The 23,666-nt window shown below is 37.1% G+C and overlaps 1 protein-coding gene across 1 annotated transcript in view; it reads right to left on the bottom strand.

Annotated features, from left to right (window-relative positions):
• Positions 1-3,642: 3,642 nt before the first annotated feature.
• LOC149225457 (uncharacterized) overlaps positions 3,643-23,666 on the bottom strand; it is a 46,706-nt gene continuing 26,682 nt past the window's right edge. Inside the window, exons 2-4 of the mRNA XM_089379939.1 lie at positions 6,067-6,121; positions 5,231-5,481; positions 3,643-4,159 (exon numbers count right to left, since the gene is read on the bottom strand). Of these exons, the coding sequence (XP_089236065.1) occupies positions 3,683-4,159; positions 5,231-5,481; positions 6,067-6,121 (783 nt within the window). The 3' untranslated portion in view covers positions 3,643-3,682. The remainder of the gene's footprint in view (positions 4,160-5,230; positions 5,482-6,066; positions 6,122-23,666) is intronic.

Raw genomic sequence — 23,666 nt, 5'->3', positions numbered from 1 at the left:
ATCGCCCTTGAAAACAAATATGATTTTTGATATACACCCCATAAAACACAGTGTTTTGGACTTAACAAAACACCAAAACAAAATTACAAATAAAATTATTTTTGCAAAACCTAAATCTCTTTTCAATAGAAATCACTTTAAAAATCTCCTTTATCAAATCCTTTATATAACAAACGTTATTGTTCATACGATATAAAGACTTTTTCAAAAGAATTTTGTAAATGACTCACTAAATATATTTGAGGGGCTTTCCAAGTAAAAAGTCTTTTAAACCATTCATTTAATGAATCCTTTTGAAATAAATAAAACACTTTTCGAATATAATATCTCCCAAATTATATCACTTGACCTAAGTCTTCACCCTCGGAAGGATTTAAGTCTTCACCCTCGGAAGGATTTTTTTTTTTAAATCTCTACGTTTCCAAATTTTGTAAATCTTCTTCAACCAGAAATGTTAATCTTTGGCTGGGTGTATGGGCACGACCATTGAAAAAAATAAAAAATAAAAAATTCCAAAGCTTGCCCACGAGCTGTCTTCGGATTTGCTCTGGGACTCTTATTCAATGCACGGATGCCGAGGGGAAACAAGTTTTCTGGTAAGTGAAAACTTTCAAAGGTTTAGCTTGTGGCGTTGAGGGCTGGGAGAAAATTAATAAGTCACGGCGTCTTGCTGCGGGGTGGAAAAAACAAACTTTAGATTCTAGCTATGATCTAACGTTCACACGATATGGCTTTGCAAGTTGCGGCTATAAATTATTACGCTTCCTTAAATCTAGCTTTGATATCAATTTGTTGGTAAGGCAGAGCGGAGAAAGATAAAAATTAAGACACACAAATCACAGGAGTTGTTGCTTTTGTATTGATTTCACAAATTTCATTATTACAATGAACTTACTAAAGGGTGTTTAAGTTTAAACCTTTTTTGACTAGCGACTTCTCTAAAATAACTTGACATACGCACATACTAAACCTTTTAATACTAGTGACTTCCCTAAAATAACTTAACATACACACACTCTAAATTCTACTTTTCCCAAACTATAACTTAATTAGAACTCACTTGACTTACTTAATAAACTGACTTGCCTAAATTTAAACAACCAATATTTACCATGTTATAAGATATTTACTACACTCAGTATAGTACACTAACTCTCCTAAATTTAAACAACCAATATTTACCATGCTATAAGATATTTAATACACCACTATCTATCTATAACATTTCCTTGATAAGTGCATCCATCAGACGTTCTTTCCGCTTTCCGGCGAAGTATATCTCCGTTTCTGGTCCATCCAAAACATATGCATCATGTTGCTATCTGCCTTATGACCAGTGATCAAATTTGAAGGGCAGGTCTTAATTTCATTTAGAAGGGCACATATTCAGGTCGCACTTCTATAATGAAAAGCATAAAAAAAAAGAGCAATTCAATTGACAACAGTAAAGTATTTTCAAATTTCTTTTTATTTTTTCACAGGAAAATGGTGGAACAACAACCCCATGGATGTTGTATATAAGGCAGGTCTGATATGAGCCACAGGAAAATGGTGGAACAACAACCCCATGGATGTTGTATATAAGGCAGGGCTGATATGAGCCACAACTAATATATCGAATGCATTTACCATTAATGGATAAAAAGGAGACCTATATTCCTGCTCAGTTTAGATAAGGATTAATTTTGTAGGAAATTTTTGTGACCAAAACGTTCAAGCCAATATACAAGTAGCTCAATCAAATTTAAGTTTATTGCATGAACGAAAAAATTTAGTAAAATTCTAAACAGGTTTAGGATTCAACAAACGAATGTACAAATGTGTATATGTTTTTGGTATCTCCTTTTTTAATATGAAAACATACCAGGAATTGGGAATCCGCAAACAAATCAAATCCAGTATGTTAGGAAGCTTGTTGAATACGCTCCTCTCCAAACATAAATCGTGCTTAAACCTTGCTTGAAAGTCGTTTGCTGAATGATGAATCTATGCTCCTCTCCAACTTAAATCGTCATCAAACCTTGCTTTAGGCAACCTTCAAGCACGACCCAGTGAAATTACAGACCTAATACATGGCCCATATTGACATCTAGTCGCTCTCAATTGAAACTACCAAATGTAATGGTATCAAGGGGTAGTTGTGACATAATAATTAATAAGAACTTCTATCATATGCACAATTAAAAAAAACAACTCGAAAAGAAACTGTTGTTTTTGAAATGGGAACAACTGCCAAATGTAATGGTATCAAAAGGTAATTGTGACATAATAATTAACTAGCATTTGCATCAGATGTTGCAAAGGAAACGCCGTAAGGCATAAATTGAAGAACGCAAATACAACATAAGATTACTTTGATAAATAATAAAAATATATTGACCACTCAAATCAATGCCCCATTAACTGGAACCACTTAGTAGACATATCTATCAACATTAGGATTATACACAATGATCAAGAAATTTCCCATATACAAACAACACCTTCCACAACAACCTTTTGTCACGTCCACATTTTAAAAAATGCCTTGGAACATGATTGGAATCTCCCATATTGTCTTTTTCATTATGCAGATAAATCTTCCCTATTGCTATTTTCATCATGAATATTGTTAGTTCATTGTTGTAAGGTGTTAGTGTGTTAAAATATACAAACAGCACGTTCCACAACAACCTTTTGTCACATCCACATTTTAAAAAATGCCTTGGAACGTGATTGGAATCTCCCATATTGCCTTTTTCATTACACAGAAAATCCTTCGATCAAGTCTTGTGTAATGTGCAAGACTAATCTTTGTGGGGAAGTCACCGTTGTACACTATGATCCTTTAGAGCCTTTCAGGATTTTAGACTCTCTTTCAAAATGTTGGTATTTATATCGGGGCCTACCTTCTAAAGAGTGGTTGTTACCGACGGAGTCACAGATGAGGCTTTATTTAATGAGCAAGGAATATTTTCCCTCGTACTCCAACTTTAGAGTACAAGACACTAAAAAAATTATGCAGCTGAAAGTGATCCATCTTCAAGATATTTTTCCTGTCAGTTACGAACAAAATGTTTAAAACCTCAGTTCTGCGAAGAACTCTGTTAAGCTGGAATGTAAGAGTTTGCCTTGTATTTGACAAGAGCTTGAGAAAAACTTCGCAGAGGAAATCGTTCAATAGGAGGGTTTCCTTTTCCCTTTTTCAGTTATATCTGTGATCATGAGTTTCCATTAACCCACAAGTTTCTTCGGATCAAGGTCTGATCCGTGAGTATTGAAAACTGTTTTCAGCACAAATTCACCTTAACATAAGCAGGTTTCAGTCTTTTAACATACATCTCATAAGTCTTGACTAATGAGACAACCGACTAGGCTAAACTGCTGAAACCTATGTGATTCCATTCTAACTAACTTGAATGCATGCTGAGACGAATTGATTCAAGGTAAAATATTTGCAAAAACAATAGTTCCCAGAAGAAAAGGTTTCAAACATGTTGAAGAAAATAAATATGAAGAGATCGAAAAAACATAACTAATTCATATTGAAACGCCTGTCTGCTTAAAGTATTGCTTGCAAAGAAAAACCGAAGATGATTCGTCCTTTTAACTAAAAAGGAAAAATTCCTCCATTTGCTCATACAATGCAAATGTACCTATACTGTTTGTTGAGAAATTGCTGCCATCCATGCTCTAAATGCCTTTAAAGAAGATAATCTTGGGGAGCAAATAAACAATAGCAGGGATATATGCCTTCAAGATTAAAATTGATGAACAGGAAGATTGCACCGAGAGTCTTATTCTTTCTGGTGAAACACATCAGAGTGAATCTATTCCATTCACTCAAGTCGACTGGAGGAGGCCATGCCCTTGGTTCGATTCTCACAACAGAGGAATCCACTTTAGGGCATGGCGTAAAATGCCTCTTGCTCACATCCATAAGGAGCTTGGTACTGGCCAGAAGATCCACATTGATAGCCAGGCGATTGAAAAGGGAATCACCAGGCTTTGCCACGAGGCGGTGGCCAAATTCCTTCTGAAGCATGAGGGTGGCACTTCGAAACTTGGGCATGGTGGACAAAAGCTTTAAGATGAGCGGAGATGATATCTGGTAAGGTATATTGGCTACACATATGTCAAAAGTTGGCAAGTCTGTTCGTAGTATGTCCCCTCGCACCAACTGTCCATAACAGAAAAGAAAAAGGAGATAGTCATATTAGAGAAGAGCAACTTTGATTTATTGTAATCCCAAAAATTAATAAGGTATCACCAAAGACAGCAATCACAAGGAACAAAAAAGGAATTGCAAGAGACAATTACGAAGACATCACAAGGGAACCTGCAAAGCACATAGCTTAGGCTAACCTTGCAGTAAACAGAATCTCTTTCCAGTGCATTTTCCTTGTAAATATGGCAGAAATTTTGCCAGAATCTTGGAATCACAGGTTTGAATTGCATAAATTTAATACTGAGGTGCCCAATTGGACATAAGGGGGTAGGGAATCCATCTGCAACATCAAATTTGCAAAAAGAAGAAGTGTTTTATTGCCAAAATTGGCATTTTTCATTGCTAGACAGAAAGTGCAGTACGTTACAAGATTATGGCTTCCCAAAGCACACATGTACTTTTAAGCATCATTAGATTGGAGAAAGGTAGTAACTGAAGAAAAGAAGGCTGCTATCACATAATCATGAGGACTTCACCCCATAGCCAGTTTTCATCGCATAGGTATGAGAAATTCACCCTAAACCCAGTTTTCAGATTGGCAAAGATTTGAAAAAGTTTTAATGTATGTGGTATTTCACAAATAAACCTTCTTCAGTATTGTTGTCAATGTAGGATTTTTTTTTGGTTGATGTTTCCAGTTTACAAATGCAGCAAGCGCACCCTTCTCCATTATGGGATTATCACGATGAACTGAAGTCAGGTCATGCAGAAAGCATGCCCATTTCCATTATGTGAATATCACAACGAACTATAGCAGGTTGACAACAGATATTCGAAAACATATGTCTCAGTGATTGTGGCAGAAGACCTACACCTTGCCCCATCCACATGGAGCCGGAGCCTGAGCCGCTGCTTACACAGGTGCATAGAAGCAACAGCTCATGAAGGGAAAACATGTCTCTGAGGATTTGAAACTTGGGGTGGGCATGAAGAGTCACAATCCATGTGGAATTGACATATTGTTAATGAGGTAAATAAGGTGAATGAATGTAAAAACAAGATGCAAAGGAAATTGGAACTCACCTCCAATCTCTGAGCCATTTCGGTCCCCTTTATGCGTTTGTGAACTACTTCGATCATCCGGGGATCGATCTCGACTGCGATGACTCTGTGGGCGGCCTGCAGCAACTCTAGGGTTAGATTTCCAGTACCCGGGCCGATTTCCAGGACGGTATCGCTTTCTCTCATGTCCGCTTTCTCAACGATGGATTTGAGAACACCGGGATTTGTGAGAATGTGGGATTTGTGAGAATGTGCTGCCTGCTCAGTACAGCCTTGGGATCAATCAACTCCACCCACAGACAGTACAAGAAAAGCCCGCCAACAGGGTTAGTGGGAGTCGGGACGCATGTAGCACTAGAGAGCCCGGTTCAGCTGCCCTGATGAAACTATTCGATCCGCCAAATGAAATGCCCAAACCGTTTGGGCAACCCTTTTGAATCAACGATCAACGGCTGAAATTGTTGCAATCGTCTAACATATAATCGTGTGGCTTACACGATGACAGGTAAGCAGAGAGGGGAGTTGATTTCAGAGGGAAACGCCTTACGGCGTAATAAGAACTTGCATCATATGCACAATTAGAAAAAACAACTCAAAAGGAAACTGTTGTTTTTCAAATGGGAGTTTCTAAAATGGGACTTAAGTTTTAACATGAAAAGAAATTTACAAATTCAACATTCCTAAAATTCTAATTTTTTCATTCCTAAAATTCTAATTTCAGGAAAAATGAAATTTAAAAAAAAATTAACAATTTGACAGCACTTCTTAAAAAATTTTAAGATATTATTCCAATTTTTTTTTTAAATGACAAAAATCAATTTTTAAATTTTTTTTGACTGGTAAAATTTTCTTCTTACTTCTCTGACTTGCCAGAGACCCTTTGAAGGGCTCTGACGTGTTCAATTTTGATCCCTGCTTATGACCATCACATAGTCATCCATAAAACGCATACCGGCAAATTTAAAATTCAAAATTTATTTCGCGCCATGAGCTTGATGTTATGGGTGAGGAGATGATACTACATGAGGCTCCAAAATTCAGTGTAGAACTTTGCCTACTTCCGGATTCACTGAACAGAAGGATGCAGCAGGTAGATCATATTTTGCAGCAGGGGTATATCATATTTAGTATATAATTTTAATGTATATTATATTATATTTTTTATATTGAAGTGGGAGGGCAATGTATTTTTGTCCTATTGTTTTTATTAGTTTTATTTTTTTAGGTTATATATATATATATATATATTATTTTGAGTTATTTTTAAAGTAAAAGAAATTTATAAGAATTTCAAATTTTATATTTATAATTTATTAATTATTTATAAAAATAAATGATCATTCATTTATGTTTTATATTAAAAGGTTAAAATTTTAATTAATTCAAAAATGTTTTATAATTACATATTAATATATTTTTCAAGTACATGAAAAGATCCTAAAGTAACTTGGAAAAAAAATTATTTGAATATTATAATTAAAAGTATAAATATAGTGTAACTAAAAATATATTATTTTAACTTGTTTAAAAAAAATTATTTTGGATTAATATAAAATATACACTTTATTATAATTCAAAAATATGTAATCTATTTTATTTGAAATTTAAGATCGAAATATAAGGAATTATCAAGTTTTTTCAAATGGTTTATGTTTCTTATTATCAATATATCAATATACATGCAATGTTTTTCAAAACCAAAATATAAAACGAAAGTATATATAAAGTTTTTAATCTCAGATTATATGCTTCTGTGATTCATGATATAATGCTCAGATCACATAGATGACAAAGGGTCGATCTATTTCAAACTTAGATCTAGGTTCATCATCAGGACTAGGATGAGGAGAAAGATCGACAGACCAATAATATATAAATCCCAAAAATGCAACGATAAATTCCAAAGCTCAATTAATAAAATTTAAAGAATTATAAAAAAAAGAATGTTAAATATCAAAAGTCAAATTAGTTAATTTTGAATTTTATTTTAGTTTATTTTATATTGAATTTAAAATAATAATTTTATAAACATATTAATATAATTTTTATAATAATGTGATGGTCTGTCTCAAAGCAGGATCGACAACTGAAGAGAACACTTTCATAATCGAGTTTCTGGCTCCACACATAGTCTTTACTTGTTAGGTTTATTTCAGCTGGGAATCCGACGTTGAAGTCCATTTCCACATAGATGCGTGCATAGGTGGTTCTGGCATATTTCTCTGTTTCTGAGCATTTACAGTAAAATTTCCCAATTGCATTTCCAATGGCTTTTAGTGAGGAGAGATTCCAGAGGCAAGGGTAGGCTTGGCAATCTCACCCAAACTGGTGTTGAGGTTATGATTGTTGTTGAGGGATCGAATGATGGGTTCCATGGCTTCGTGAATAGGCCTGAGTTTTCCCAAAACCAAGGGCGAGAATTTAGAATACATTGTCAGCTTTCAGGATTTTAAAAATCTACTCTAAAGAAACCCCTAACACAGGGGTAGATATTAATTTCATCAGAAATGACAGGCTTCCATACCTCCGAGACCCAATTGTGGAGAGCTGTCAGCCGTGGCCAAAAACCATTGAACCGGTAGATTAGGGCACTTTCGGAAAACTTCAAAGCCTCATCGAGTGAGGCCTAGACCACTGGACAGTGGGAGCTGGGGCTTCATTGATGATATGGGTAGGAGCTGGCCCTCCAGAAGTAGACGGAATTGAGCCAGCAGCTATATGAAGTTATCGTGATAATAGTAAATGAATTTCAAATAAAATTATAATAATTGCAATATTTTTAATTTCAACTAACAACATTAATATAAAATTATCGCCACGGGTATAGCAAGCAACACTGAGGATCAAGCATATATATATATATATATATATATATATATATATATATATATATATATATATATAGATATATAGATATAGATATAGATATATATATATATATATATATATATATATATATATATATATATATATATATATATATATATATATATCTTAGCCATGGATGTAGTAAGCATTGAGGATCAAATTTCTTGATAGAAAACCTCTTTTAGAGAGTAACACTTGAAAAAAGTTTACACGTCAAGATATTTGATCCCTCTTGATGCTTGATATATCCATGGTTATAATGGATCTATATTCATTCTCTCTCTACACACAATTGCATTTTTAAATGCATAAATGTATTCAATGATTTGGAAATCCTTTAGGCACTTCAATTTTGTAAATTAGACAGTTTAAATTTTCAATTTCAACAAATCTCCGTTGGATTTTAAATAAAATCAACTGAAAGAATATCAAAGGCCAAAATGTAAAATAGTGAAACCACTTAAAATAGATGACATTATTTACATTAAAATATTTTTTTGTAATCAATATATTTTTAAATACATATAAAAGTTATTGAATTATTTTACTTTCAACAAATTCAATTACTTTATTTCTTTGGGTATTGGAATATTTTGTTATGGTTAATATTTTTTTTTCATGTTCTTTTTCTATATATACATATATGTAAAATTAATATTAAAATAAATTAACTAATTTGAATATTCAAATAGTTTATTAAAATTTTATATTGAAATATCACATACATATACTAAAATTGATATTAAAATAGTTTATTCAAGTTTTAAATTGAAATATTTGTAAGAGGTATAAGAATTATACATATTTCTCACATTTAAAAGGGAAAATATAAGATTTTATTTATTTTATTTTTTTAACTTTTAATTACTTTTGAGTTAAGTCTGGGAGTTTTCATAGTAATAACCATATTTGTCAATGTTTCAAATCCCAATAGGGATCCATCATTAGGATAATTTCGAATTACTTTATTTTCTTTTAAATTTATATAAAACTATGCTTCTTCACATGAACATCGAAATATTTTATTTATGGCTAAGAGTGAGAGAGAAATATTTTTATCACATTTGCTAAGTGAAATTAGGATTATTGATGTTTTATAATGATTTTCATTAAAACTAACCAATTATGTATATTCATTTTTGTTTTTAATTATAATTGACATTGTTTTTTATTTAGAGAATATTTTACCTTTATTTTTAAAAGGCACATGTGTCAACTCTATGTTGATCACTGATGAAGTCATACATCATCCTCGTCCAATGAACCTGGGTGTTATAACTTTTCATTTTTAATTGCATTTTTGAATGCATAAATGGATTCAACTACTTCAAAATCTCTTTGGGCACTTAGATTGTGCAAAAATATAGAATAGCTAAACTATTTGAAATATTTTTAACCACAAGAATGTATGTCTTTTAATTGTTTTATATAATATATACATAGTTGACAGACACACACACACATATTATTTTTGTAAGTAAAATTTCATTAGATTACTAAGAATTTACATAGAGTACAAATATGTCGATATCGATTTTTGTGTGGACAACGTCTAAATTGAGAATATGAAAACAAAAAAAATGCATATCTAATTTGTGACTAGCATTGTGCATGTCTTGGGGGTGACCATCTGCCAATAGATGGGAAACTAGATGACTTTCATAAATCTCATGAAACTAGTTTATAAATGCAGAAAACACAACTAATATGCAAATGAGTAGCAAAGACTAAAATTATTTTCTTGATTCCTCGTAGTAGTCAAATCCATGCCAAGAGTTAATTGAAGGGATCGTCATGACCTTCCTTCAACCATAGTGGTATTTCCCACTTGATAAGCATCTTGTTGAAGTTGGTGTCTACATCCTATTGCAGTTTCTCTTTTGTATGCTTGTCTTTCAATATTTTCCTACCACTGGTGGCCTATTCCTTCACATTGTTGCTCAATGACCCTTGTTTTGAAAAGGCTTTCTCCATCTTGAAAATTGGCCATGACTTCTCAGGGTTGGGTGGTTGTTCATCTTGAGAAATTAAGTCTGAGAACTCAAAGAAGAAGGGTTTGAGCCATTTGAGGAGTTAGAGGGTGTTAGAGGCAGGGGTACTGGAGGGAGCTGAATTCCTAGAGCACTAGCCAGAACACGCAAAGTCGCTCTAGCTTGGACGAGATGAAAGTCTAGATCAATGATTTGGACCTCCAACACACACATAGTCTCTTCCTAGTCGCGCATGTGTTGTTTGAGTAGGTTACTCAATGCCTATTGAAAGTCCCTAGTATTTCTTATCTCCTTCACTTCCAGTGCTACAATCAATCTTCTAATGTGATATATAAGATCCTCATCAAACCATTCTACTCCTAGAGTATGCCATGGAAAAGGAGGTTGAAAACATTTTCCCCTCTCTCCTCTCTTAAGACAATCGTGCTCATGGACCATGGTTGTTAGCTTGTGTTATCATGAGTTTCCCCTTCCAACACTGACATCCTCCTCTTCATTCTCAACAATATTAATGGAATATTGAACAAGCAACTACTTATAGAGATAATATTTAACATCTCGATTCAACATTAAATGCCAATAGACTTTTATCCAACCCAAACATCTCATGCAATGAATGAGATCTGTGGTGATGGTAGGAAGGGTTTGTTGCCATTATTCAATCATTAATGCACTCGATCTAGCTATCATGAAGGCCTTAAATACCTTTGGTAACCACTTCTACACTTAGATCTAGGGCTCTGAGATCTCTATTTTCCATGTATAAGCACTAAGAGACCCATGTCACAATTTGAGGGAAATTAAGGTTCAAGTCAACACATGGAGCTTGCTCCTCTATCCCTTTATTCACTAGAAATTCCACTAAATAAATTTTCTTTCACATGACATGCGAGAAAATTATTGCCTCTTGATGAGAAATAATTTGAGCTAGTTATTGCATGCTTTGATCCAAATGCCATCTGGAGGAGCACTTCGTGGGAGGAGATCTTGAATGGATATCCTTTGTTCCTCGAATAATTATCTAAGAATCACCTTCACTAATTGTAGATGTGACATGTGTGCTTTAGGAGGAAAATTGTGTGGAGAAATAGTAGGCCAAGCCTTTATTAAATGTAAAGGTTGTGCAGAAATGACAGGTCCCCAACCATCATTATTTGGATTAACCAAAGGGGCAGACATATGTGTGTAGAAATTCCCACCTGTAGATCACCTGATAATGCAATATACTAAAGCAAAATACTTGATCTACTTCTACAACTAATTTAGCGGAAGCTTAATCGAACATGAGCAAGATCAATAGAACACATATAACTGATAAGAAGAGATCAATCACACATAACACAGAAGAAATATCCAGGGGAAAGCACCAGCCTAAAACCCCAACTCTGTATTATCATACAAGTGGAAATATGTTCAGTATTACAAAAGGAATCAGCTCAAAAGCTATCCTTCTCTCTCTGCAATACCTCTGATGCTCATAGACAATCAAAGGCCTCTATCAAACCTTCTCCTCTGCCCTCCAAGCCTCCTATTTCTTTGCGAAATTTTCCTTGGGGTCCAATGAAGCCAAATGTGTGAATTGGCCTCTTCACACACTCACTAACCTCTGATCCAACTGCGCAATCTCGAAGGAGATAAATCCTTCTCCGTGGATGAGATTCCTTTATAGGAAAAATCCATCCAGCTGATAGTACATTGTCCCTCCTCTGATCTCAACTGGGTCTTTGTCTGAACTGCCATGCATGAGTTATTCATGAGAGAATATTTAGTTATCTAAAGTGCAGCAGTTATATGCAAGCCTGCATTACCTAACTGAACTCACATTAATCTAAACAAACTGTTGAAATCAATCTAACTGGACTTGACTCAGTTAACTGAGCCAACTAATTACAACTCAAATTAGAACTCATCCTTATCTCTTTAACTGATGGATAAATTCCTCAATTAATAGAGAAAATGTTGCATGTCCTCACATAGACTTCATGTTTTATTTTTCACAACTAATTAAATCATGGAGAATTAATTAATTTATTTTCAAACATCTGTTAAGTTCAAATTCGAATTTTAATTCCTATGTTTAGTCCAGGGACTAACTAAAATAGGAATCCATACTGAACTGCTAAAAATAGAATGTTATTTTTAGCACTTCCATTTTTCATTCCTTGTTGCTCAATCGAGCACTGGTACCCAAACTTCTATTTATAGCAGTGCTATTTTTAGCACTTCTATTTTTAGCATTTCTTGTTGCCATTTTCAACACTCCCTCTATTACTGGGAAATATAGTGTCTATTCAGATCTGCTACTCCCACTAAGACGGGTAGCTATCTTAGAAACAAACAGATTAAAGTCACTTGTTTTTCCTTTACGAGAGAGATGAGAAAGAAGTAGAGAGTACCAACCTCAGTCTTCCACTTGATTCCTTGCTTTTTTCCTTTCCCCTTTGACAGAATCTCGCCGCCGCTTCCTTATTTGTCCAGCTTCAAAGAGCACCTGTAGATTCACAGCAGCATAATACCATCAAAGCATAGAGATCTTTAACTGTAAACAATATAGGATCAGATATATATTGACCATACAGATGCATATAACAAACACAGTATTCAGAGATACATAAGAATATGGAGGAAAACTCAAATAGCTTTATTAGCAAAAGTCATAGAAGAGAGGATTACAACCACTTGGTCTGACACAGTGCCATCCTCCTAGCTTGAAAGCCCTCTTCACCTCACACAAAGCAAGATCACCCAACAATGTCTTCAAAGAGAAACCAGTAGCACCTCTTTGCAAATTACCAAATTCCAACCCCCTTGGATCTCTTGGATGAGGGATCCATTTATAGATATTTGCAGGGGGGTGAGTTAACTTTTTGGATTTTGATTAGTGTCATCTCTCTGATAGTTCTTAATTCCACATGGAGATTTTATATCTCTTACTCATCCCTGGGCGAACACAGAGAGGCAAGTGTCAAATGAGTAGTTTCTAAAAGATTCTCTGGGTTTCCACCTAGCAAACTGCTTGTGCCATTTGTCTGCTCTCGCTCATCACACCCTATAGAAGGGCTTTCCAGTATGCATCACACTTTTTTCATGTGGCAGGTGAGATGCATCACACCTTTAGCACTGGGCAGTCTATATGGTCCTGCTTTGACCAGTTCTGAGTAGCTTTTCATGGAGAACTTCTGGGAGATGATGTAATCAGCTGACCTTGCTCCTTTAGGGTATGAAACAACACTTTTAGGGAATTAGAAGCCCTTGGTTTATGGACATATGTGATTGGGGTTGCAGTGCCCAAATATGTCTATAACAGTTGCCCCCTAAAGCATGAGGTCATAAATCTTTTGATGTCGGGTGAAATGCTTTATAATGAGGATCCGAGGTTTTTCGCACTGGAAGGTGACCTGTAATAAGATACAATACAATACATTATCTTCATAATATTTTCATGATCTAGCTGAGGCGGGCATTCCCATGCTCAGCTTGATAAATTCATTTTCATGTACATAGGACAGACAACCGTTTGTGTGCAAACTGATGATTCTGGTAGAGCCATCATCCCTTAGTTTGGATGATTATCTGTGCAGCAATGACGTACATTTGATGTCTTTATTTTCATTATTATATCGTAGCTCGGATGGATGAAACTAGATCCGGGGTCTTCAAAACGCGTTCAATATTCGCCTGAAAGTACAAGTCGATCCATGTGAAAAAGATGTTCTGATGTCGAACATGGAAGGACATCATCTGATTACCAGCCAATGATGTAAGCTGTTAACAGACGCGAGAGGAATCACCGATGATGATGATGACCCTCAAGGTACTACAGTACAATTCATGTGCTGTGAATATATGAGTTGATGTCGAACACCACGCAAAATATTTAGGCTGAAGGCCATTAGTGTAAACCTGTCGCCAGAAGTGAGAAACATGCCATTGAGGCATGCAAGCTTCAAAGTACTGGAAGGGTTGTCCATAGTTCAGCTTCTTGGATAATGAGTTGATGTCAACAAGAAGTGACCCGTCGTAGGAGGGCCTTAATGAATCCCACATCTACGACACGGAACAGAGCAAATGATTTTGTAGAGGTGAAAACGATCTGATGATACAAGGTTCAGGGTGGCGGTCATGAAAGAATGAAGCGTGAAGGTATTGTAGCAGATGAGACACAAGCTGGGTCGGTGAATTTTCTGAGCGAATTCTCTTGAACATATCGGCGACACTGAAATGGATTGGTAGCGTTAACCCCAAAAGTGGATGGTACGGTGGACCAATGGTGATATGACCAGTGAATGGAATAACCCAACCCGACTCAATCATGGTGAAAGTGTCATGTTCAAGAGCGACCTGCTACCAACAAAGTTTCTTCAAGTTTTATTCTCAATTTTCCCCAGTCATTTCTGACCAGTACCTCTTTATTTTTGTCAAGCTTGAGGAGGATAACATATGCTTGTTCTATAATTTTCCCTTCGAGCAAACCCGTCGCTATGTTTTAATGAGCCTAGCGACAATGAAACTCGCTCTTGTTTGAATGGACAAGTTTGTCACTATTGTTTTAACGAGTTTAACGACAAGGATAACTCGGTCCTTTTCAATTTTAGAGAGTTTGAAAAGAGATGGAAAGAAGACTCCAATATTCCTTTTTTGTAATATAATCCCTTAAGTCTGAAAAAGTATAAAACAATGCGAAAGGGATGACTTTTCGATAGTTTTAACGAGCTGAACAAGACAAACGCTCAATCTTTTTGTGTAATAATCCCTCAGGTCCATAAAGATTAAAATCTAGATGAGGGACAACACTTCCAATCACTTTAACGAGCTGGAGAGGCCAATCGCTCGGCAATATTTTCATGTTTTACGAGTTAGATGAAAAGAGCTCAAGGAGACTCATTTTTTGAGGAATGAGTGATGTTTTCAAATAGCAGCTGGTTCCAGGTAATGTTTGGAACTTTTCAATCATGGCAGTGTAAAGAAGGTGGCTAATAGGATCACTCGTCACAGTTGTTCCTCAAAAGGGGTAAACAATCAAATGGAGGCATATGATCAGCGAAAAAGAGTGGAGGTGATGCTAAGAACACGACCAAGGCTCAAAGGCTGATAATAATGCATTCACAAGGGTTATTCACTGGAGGCGAGTTTATTTTTTAACGAGCTTAAACTTTGGCGGAACATATGCTCATTGCTAGGTTTAATTTTTAATGAGCTTGAACTTTGTGTAAAACTACTCGTTGCTAGGTTTATTTTTTAACGAGCTTGAACTTCATGTAAATCTGCTCATGGCCTGGTTCATTTTTTAATGAGCTTGAACCATGCGACAACATATGCTCAGATTCGGTTTCATGTTTACACAAGCTTGAAACGAGAAACTATGCTTGTTATAAGTTCGCATGCCCCCAGCATAATGACGCAAATCGAGGTGCATGCCCCCCAAGCTTCATTGCATTCATCGCGGTGGTTGGAATGAAGGTTTACCTTCGAAATCTTTGAAAGACTCGACTTGGATTTTACAAGATCGTAATCAAAGACTCGATTTGGAAAGGGAGTTGTTTCATTTTTTAATGAGGTTGACACAGTAAAAGAACTATCCTCATAATCCACCGTATTTATAGTATTTGATAGAAAATCAAAAACTGAAGGATGATTAAGGTTGTTGGAATAATCTTCACGGTAATCCGGAAGATGGGAATGATGGTGGTAATCTTCCCATGGTGCCACCTCTATGTTCACCGAAAAATTCCTTCGTCTGTAGAATGTAAATGCAACCAAGGATCTAAAGAGGTTCCATATTCCTTAGACTTATCTATCCAAACACTCGATGAGCATTGATTTGGGTTTTCCCCCGAGGCCAAGAAAATTGATTGCTACAATATTTCTAAAATGGTGATGACCCATGCTGACAAAATGTTCAGTAATCTTCCGAATCTTTTAGATATAGAATATGTCATATTGCAGGTTCCCACCATGGTCACTTCCACCAGATTACTCGGAGGCAGTAGGGCGAAAGTACCCATTAAGGCAGTGTCCTTTAGGAGGCCTACTCCGACATTTTGAAGCGATTAAGAGCTTCCATGGATCATTGGAATGCTTCCCGTAACTTGTGAACTGTTGGGGAGAAATGTTTGTTGGTTGACGATTGTAATTCCTAGTTGAATTGAGGCTTTTGTGATCCATAATATTTGAAAGAATAACTTCGGCGTAAATCACATGTAGACATACATTTGTCGACGCATTTCAAACCAACTAGTGTGGTTCATCGTCAGGACAACTTGAAGAAACAGATCCAGCTTAGCATGATAAATAGTCTGAGCAGAGTCTCCAACGGCTAAATTGACTAACGACTAATTTTGACCTTAGGACCCAGGTCAAATTCTTATTTATTAATTTAGTATTATTATTATTATTTTTTTTCTTATGGAAATAAGTTAAATTAGGTAAAATGGTTGGTTTTAAAAGGGAATTTATCTATTTATTTAAATTAATATTAATATATATATATATATAGATATAATAAAATTATAATATTAGGTTATTAAGATAAAAGTTAGGATTAATAATTTCAATGGTTGGTTAGAAACGATAATTTATTTATTTATTCCTCCTTGGAAGGGAAATGCTATCTTTCTGAAGTTTGTCGACACAACAGCGGCCATAGCATAAATTCAAGGCCTTCCTGGTAGGATGTTATAATCGATATTTCCATCGATAACTTCAACATCAATTTCTACTGTTTTCCCCCTCAGTTTGACTTGCAAGTTACTTAAAATCCCGTATGGAGTGTATGTTCATCCATCAAATGCTTTTAACATTGTTGATGATCATGACAAGGGTGGTGAGCCTAAAGTTTTCCAGCAAGTCATTGACATAATACATGTAGATGCCCCCTCATCAATAATTGTTCGATGAACAGTTTTGTTGAGGGCTTTCACTTGAATGAAGAAAGCGAGTTGAGATGGTAACTGAGGTTCATATCCTTTATGATTAAGGGCCACAAGATTGGAATCCGTTGGGTCAATCCCACTTATTGTTGATAATAGAGCCTGCTTTTGGGAGGGGCAATTTTGTCGTACTTCAAGTGTCGACATAGCGGACGGCGATTGGGCCAAGTCCTCTATTATATTATAATTCTGTGCTACTCTGGCACGAGGATTAAACATCGATTTGTGTACTACTCCCTTTGGCGGCTTTATCGTTAGCTCAGGAATGATGGGCAGCACAACTTCGGTCGAAGTTGTTGTCAAACTACTAGGTTGATCAGTAGCCTTGTTGTTCGACAGCTATGGATTCCCGTAATCTTTATTCCTCGTTGATATCAAAGCATCATTTTGCTGTTTTGAAATGGACAGTATAAGGACTTGGGATGGGGAAGCATTATCACTAGCAACCAGATTGGTTCCTGGGTTTGGAAACGGATCAGTCAATACTGCTGAGGTTTTTGAATTCTTAAAGAATTTCTTAACTTCGGCTTTATATGTACAATCTCTCATCCAATGATCCTCGTCGCATATGAGGCATGGTTGAGTAGGTTTCTTTTGCCCAGAAGGGTTTGCAGAAGATTTTTCAGGAGACGAATCATCCTGTTTCTTCTTTTTTCTCTTCCCTTTCTTCTTGCCCCTTGGTTACTTCGGTTCTTTGCCTTTGTCAGTTGACACGACATTAACCTCCGAGGCTAGAATTCTTCATTTGCATTTTGATCAGAGATCTTACGGGCTTTCTTGGATGTAGCCTTTGTCGATTTCGTGCTCGTCTTACCTATCATGCCATCGTTGGCGTGAGAGTCTTTGTTTGATTTAGGAGGAGGAGGAATGGAAAAATCCAGTCTGAGAGCATTGAGGATTTTGTCGTAGAGCATTCCAGACTCAGTATAGATCAAGTCTAAATATTGCGCACGAGCAATAACCTACTCTTCAGTGACGACACCTCCCTTTGCCACATCTTCTGTAATAGAAGGTAACAATGACTTAATAAACCATTCAGTTAGCAGTTGATCAGGAACATATGTTTTCACCATTCTACGACGACGTCACCATTCATGAATATGATTGGATATGTGAGTGGCTGTCGTTTGCTTGAAATTGGTAAGAAGCTTTGTTCCTATTTCATACCTTATTGGTAATTGAAAATGGGTTAAAAAGGTTGTGGCAAGGGTGCTAAAGTTATCAAATGAAGCTCTAGGCAACTCGATATACCATTTTGCTGCCGGACCAGTTAACGTTCGCTGAAAAAGGCGAAGCCGAATCGAATCATCATTGAGAGTGTTGGATGAACACCACAGATGAAAGGTCATCACATGATTCGACGGGTCTTCACCCAGATTTCCATTAAATTTAGGAATATTTGACGAAAGTTTATGAGGAATCACCAGCCACCAAGGGGCATAAGTGATTAGATCGTTTGTTAGCTGATTTAGATGTGGCAACTCTAGAGTCGCCACAAAGGGCAACTGTTGGTTCAGGTTCGGTGAAGCGTACCCAGGATAAGATGGGATCGCCTGAGCAGTGGGTCTTTGCATACCAGCATAATGCATTTGATGCTGATAACTTTGATAAGGTGGTTGGGCATAACCAATTTGAGACCATTGGTTATAACTGTTTTGAATATACGGCTGCCCATTACCTGCAAAGTTTTGCTGCTCAGGTCCTTGGTAAGCTTGTTGGAATTGCGGTTGTTGATATTGCACTAGCCATGGTTGTGAAACCATTTGCTGTTGCCCAATACTGGACATTTGACCAAGATGAGGGGTAATAGTACCCATTTGAGCTTGAGTCGCTCTAGTTAAGGAGCCACTAACTAGCGATTGCGGTTGTGTTGCGGAGACAAGAGGCTGTTGTACAATGACCTGAGAAACTTGAGGTTGGCATATAACAGGTAATGCTTGTACTTGCGACACCGTCACAATAGCTGGTGTAGTGGGGATGCTTGACACAGGGAGACTCGGTTGCATTGAGTATACAACTCTTGGTTGTTGAGGTAGTATTGGTACCCAACTGCTGGATGTGATTCCAATTTGACCTGAATTCGGTTGTGAACTCTCATATGGCGGCAATCTAGTGCTCAAGGGAATGATTGGTCTTTGGAGACTAGACTACCCAAGTTGATGTTGTGAAGGATCAATTTGTTAAGATTCAGCATAAGAGATTCCAGATACTATTCTGGATGAACAAATGGGAACAAACCATACTGTCGAAATAGTCTCTAGGTGGACTCCTTCTAGCGGTTGAGAGCTAGTTGGGATAGATGGTATACCAGCGAACATCGTCGGAGTGGTGGCAGGAGGTTCTGCTACCGTTGTATTGGACGAGACAATCCTAGATGTCGATGGTTGTCCAGACATATCGAGTCTATCCAAAACTTCGCAGTGCTTCTACAGGAACTTGCAATGAAGGGGTATTAACTTCTGAAGTAGAAGGATATAGGTGGATCTCAGTTCCAAAATGCGATGGAGTACTGGATGGAAGATCCTCCGTAATCTCTTCTATAACAATCAATCTAGGTGGAAGAGGCAGAACGTCAGGTCCGTAAAATATTTCTGGTGCTGAAGAAGGTATGGATTCTGCAGCGACAGATGTTGGAGGGGTAACACCCTCTGAATCAACCCTGGATGGAGCTGGTTCAGGAATAGAAGTGTTTACTGTTACACTAGGATCAGTTCTAATGTCCTCTTGTCACTGCGGAACTTCCTTTGTAGTGGCAGGGATACCAGAAATGGTTGGAGTAACTAGAATCTTAGAGGATGTTGAAACACAAGTTTCAAACAAAATAGGAGACTTTGACCCAGTTAAACGAGTTCGCTTGACCCAGAATGGTTTGGTTTTTGGAGTCAAAGATGGTTGACTCATCAGTCTCCGCAAACGACGAGGTTCTGATTGACTTTCTTCCACGATTGCAAATTTATTTGATCAACTCAAAATAAGAGGGGAAATGTTATTCCGTATTAAATTAATTTTAGACACTTTGACACAACTTGCTTTTTCACTTTTTAAGAGTTGAGAAAAAGCTAAAGATGACTCTAGTCGCCTTCAATTTTTAATGAGCCTGAAGTGACAAGTGCTCAAATGGACCTTTTCCTTTAAGGAGTCTGAAAAGCAACAAAAGGGACTGCTCTGGAAATCTAGACAGAGGGATTACCAAACCAATCGTAAAACTGCAGAATACTTTTTATGGTACGGCAGTCAATCTTCCTGAATGTTGTGTTCAGTGCATTACGATTGATAGGGCAGCAGACATGGCTTCCTAAGGATAAAGGATATAGCCTATTGTGGTCTCCCAATATATACTCGACGGTATGTGGGAGCACAAGTCTGTACTGGCACTTATTGTCTCAAAGAGGAGGAATCACCCAACCTACGATGAAAGCGATAGTTACCAGGATTTACGACGCTGGAATACGCCTCCAGCCTAGACTTCTAGATTTTGTGCGTTAGGTTCCAAAGTGTTTTTATGTTCATTAAATTTATTTTACATTTGATATTTCTTAAGAAGTTTGCCTTTAAGGTTCACCGCGTTATGTAGATATACAATTCCTAAAATGCAATCCAAGATGATAAACAATCGTTTAATCTTCTTTTTGCAATGAAAATCCTAGCTACTAAGGAAAGAGAAATGAAATTCTTTCAACATAGAGCAGAGAGCACACACTAGATGCACTGTCCTAAATCAAAATCAACAAGTAGTCCAAATGCAAATGCACGTGCATGTATTTGTTTTCCACTTTCTTAATGTGTGAATGACAAAAAGAATGCAAAGTACAAATATGAATTATATCTTCTTTCAAAGTGACAATACTAACGATTTTCTTTAAAAAAAAACAAAAAGGAGATAAAATGACACTTTACAATTTTGAATTGAAAACTACTTTCGACACTTGAAATACTACTAATTCAGATCAAATACAAGAGTAATAGTACAATCAACTATCAAGAAGATTAGTATTCTTTTCTTTGACTAAAAACGACACTTGCGACACTTCCAAATCAAAAGACGACAGTTCGATTAAGCTACTATTTTGTAAAAGAGAACTGTAAATGGCGCACAATACATAAAAACATTCACAATTCTTTGTACAATAGAGGTTGGATGATGCAAAGAAGGGGGTTTCAACAGTGGTCTACTGATCATAGACAACAAAACTCTTGAATAAAACTGAAGACAGTGAAGAAAAAACCAAAATCTGGAGGCATATCTAGTCTTGTCTAATCATCGCACTTGTAACACAGGGAAACAGGGATGCATCCCACCTACTGCACACAGGAGGTGCGATGCATGCAGATTTCCTAAAGGAGAAGGTGCGATGGTCAGGGAATGAGACTTTAACTTGGTTTTTGGTCACAGTTTGCAGTTTAGTTCAGGGATTTAGGCCGAGCAAATGATAGTCAGTAACTACAAAGTATAGGGATGATCTAACGAGGTTACTTAAGCTACCTCTAGGGCACTTAGTATGTTTGGAATTCCATTGTTTAGTTCATAAACAAACCTAGAGATTGACTAAAGCAGTGTTGATCTACTTTGCATTTGCATAGAAAATGCAGTTCGAAGGCTAGTTGGCTTGACTTCAGGCTCCGTCTGTGGTTTATGAATCAAACAAATAGAGACAAGCAATCAAACTAATTGGTCCCTAGCAGAGTCGCCATTTTGTTACCGAGAAATCTAGTGTCTATTCAGAGCTGCTAGTCCCACTAAGACGAGTAGCTATCTTAGAAACAAACATATTAAAGCCACTTGTTTTTCCTTTACGAGAGAGAGATGAGAAAGAAGCAGAGAGTACCAACCTCAGTATTCCGCTTGGTTCCTTGCTTGTTTCCTTTACCCTTTGACAGAATCTCGCCGTCGCTTCCTTACTTGTCCAGCTTCAAAGAGCGCCTGTAGATTCACAACAACATAATACCATCAAAGCATGCAGATCTTTCACTGTAAATAATATAGTATCAGATATATATTGACCATATAGGTGCATATAACAAACACAATATCCAGAGATACATAAGAATATGGAGGAAAACTCAAATAGCTTTATTAGTAAAAGTCATAGAAGAGAGGATTACAACCACTTGGTTTGACCCAACACCATCCTCCTAGCTTGAAAGCCCTCTTCACCTCACACAAAGCAAGATCACCCAACAATGTCTTCAAAGAGAAACCAGCAACACCTCTTTGCAAATTACCAAATTCCAACCCCCTTGGATCTCTTGGATGAGGGATCCATTTATAGATATTTGCAGGGGGGTGAGTCAGCTTCGGGGATTTTGATTAGTGTCATCTCTTTGATAGTCCTTAGTTCCACATGGAGATTTTAGATCCCTTACTCATCCCTGGGTGAACTCAGAGAGGCAAGTGTCAAATGAGCAGTTTCTAGAAGATTCTCTGGGTTTCTACCTCGCAGACTGATTGTGCCATTTGTCTGCTCTCACTCATCGCACCCTATAGAAGGGCTTTCCAATATGCATCACACTTTTTGCATGTTTCAGGTGAGATGTATCACACCTTTAGCACTGGGCAGTCTGTATGGTCCTACTTTGACCAGTTCTGAGTAGCTTTTCATGGAGAACTTTTGGGAGATGATGTAATCAGCCGACCTTGCTCCTTTAGGGTATGAAACAACACTTTTAGGGACTTATAAGCCCTTGGTTTATGGACATATGTGATTTGGGTTTCAGTGCCCAAATATGTCTATAACACCCTCTCAACAAGAAAGGCTTCAACTTGAACCCAATCCTGTACGTTTGGAATATTCTGCATGAAACACTTCTACTAAGTATGGTTGCTCCATTAACTCTAGAAACAAAAAAAATCCCAACTGACCTCTTTGTTGGGCTAGAAACATACTCTGATGTTGAAGCTCCATCTGCTACTGACAAGTTCTCCCTCTCTGACCTCTGAGCTACTGCAACACTCCATGCATCTCGCACTGTTACACATCTCTATGTGCCATCCTGAACTGGTGCAACACTCTTGCGCCTCTCGCATTGCTACAGCCTACTAGCTCTACACAGTCCTGGGACTCCTACACTGTAGCTCTCTCTACCACTCCATCCACATCTGTCTCTACCCAATCAGTCAGCCTTGCTACTCCTCGTTGGGGCTCTTGTAGCAAAGTCAAATCAAAGAGGTTAGGTACCTCAAGGATCCTGCCCCTAGCCTCCATGGGATAATCACTCCACATCACCCCACCTCCTACTTGGAGGTATGGCTGCATGTGATCCCTCTGCCCACCTAGCTCAAAATTTCTCCCTACTGGAGGTCTCTGCATGAGTAGATGTCTCTACTCGATCTCCTCTCAGCTTCTTTAGTTGTGGCTACTCCATAACCTCCTGAAGCTGCTTCGCCAATCGTGGCTCCTCCACAATCGTCTGAGACTTCTTCTGGCGATGGATGTTGAGAGGTAATGTACTCTCCCTCTTAACCACCAAGTCTCCATCAGTTTCCTTACTACTCAAGGCTTTGCATGCATCTTGAACCTCAAGAGCATACTGCTTCTTGACCCGTGAACCAATATGCTTCACCTGTCTAGTGATGATGTGTCTAAGGAAAACCTTTCCCTTATTGAAGATTACATCATAGCCTCTATCTTCCAGCATCATGATCGACACCAAATTTCTCTTCAGTCTTGG

Source organism: Pinus tabuliformis, chromosome J (assembly GCF_031772625.1).
Source record: "Pinus tabuliformis cultivar Carrire ecotype Pingquan chromosome J, CPIR1, whole genome shotgun sequence".
NCBI classification, from domain to species: Eukaryota; Viridiplantae; Streptophyta; class Pinopsida; order Pinales; family Pinaceae; genus Pinus; species Pinus tabuliformis.
This window is presented reverse-complemented; position numbering and strand designations above follow the sequence as displayed.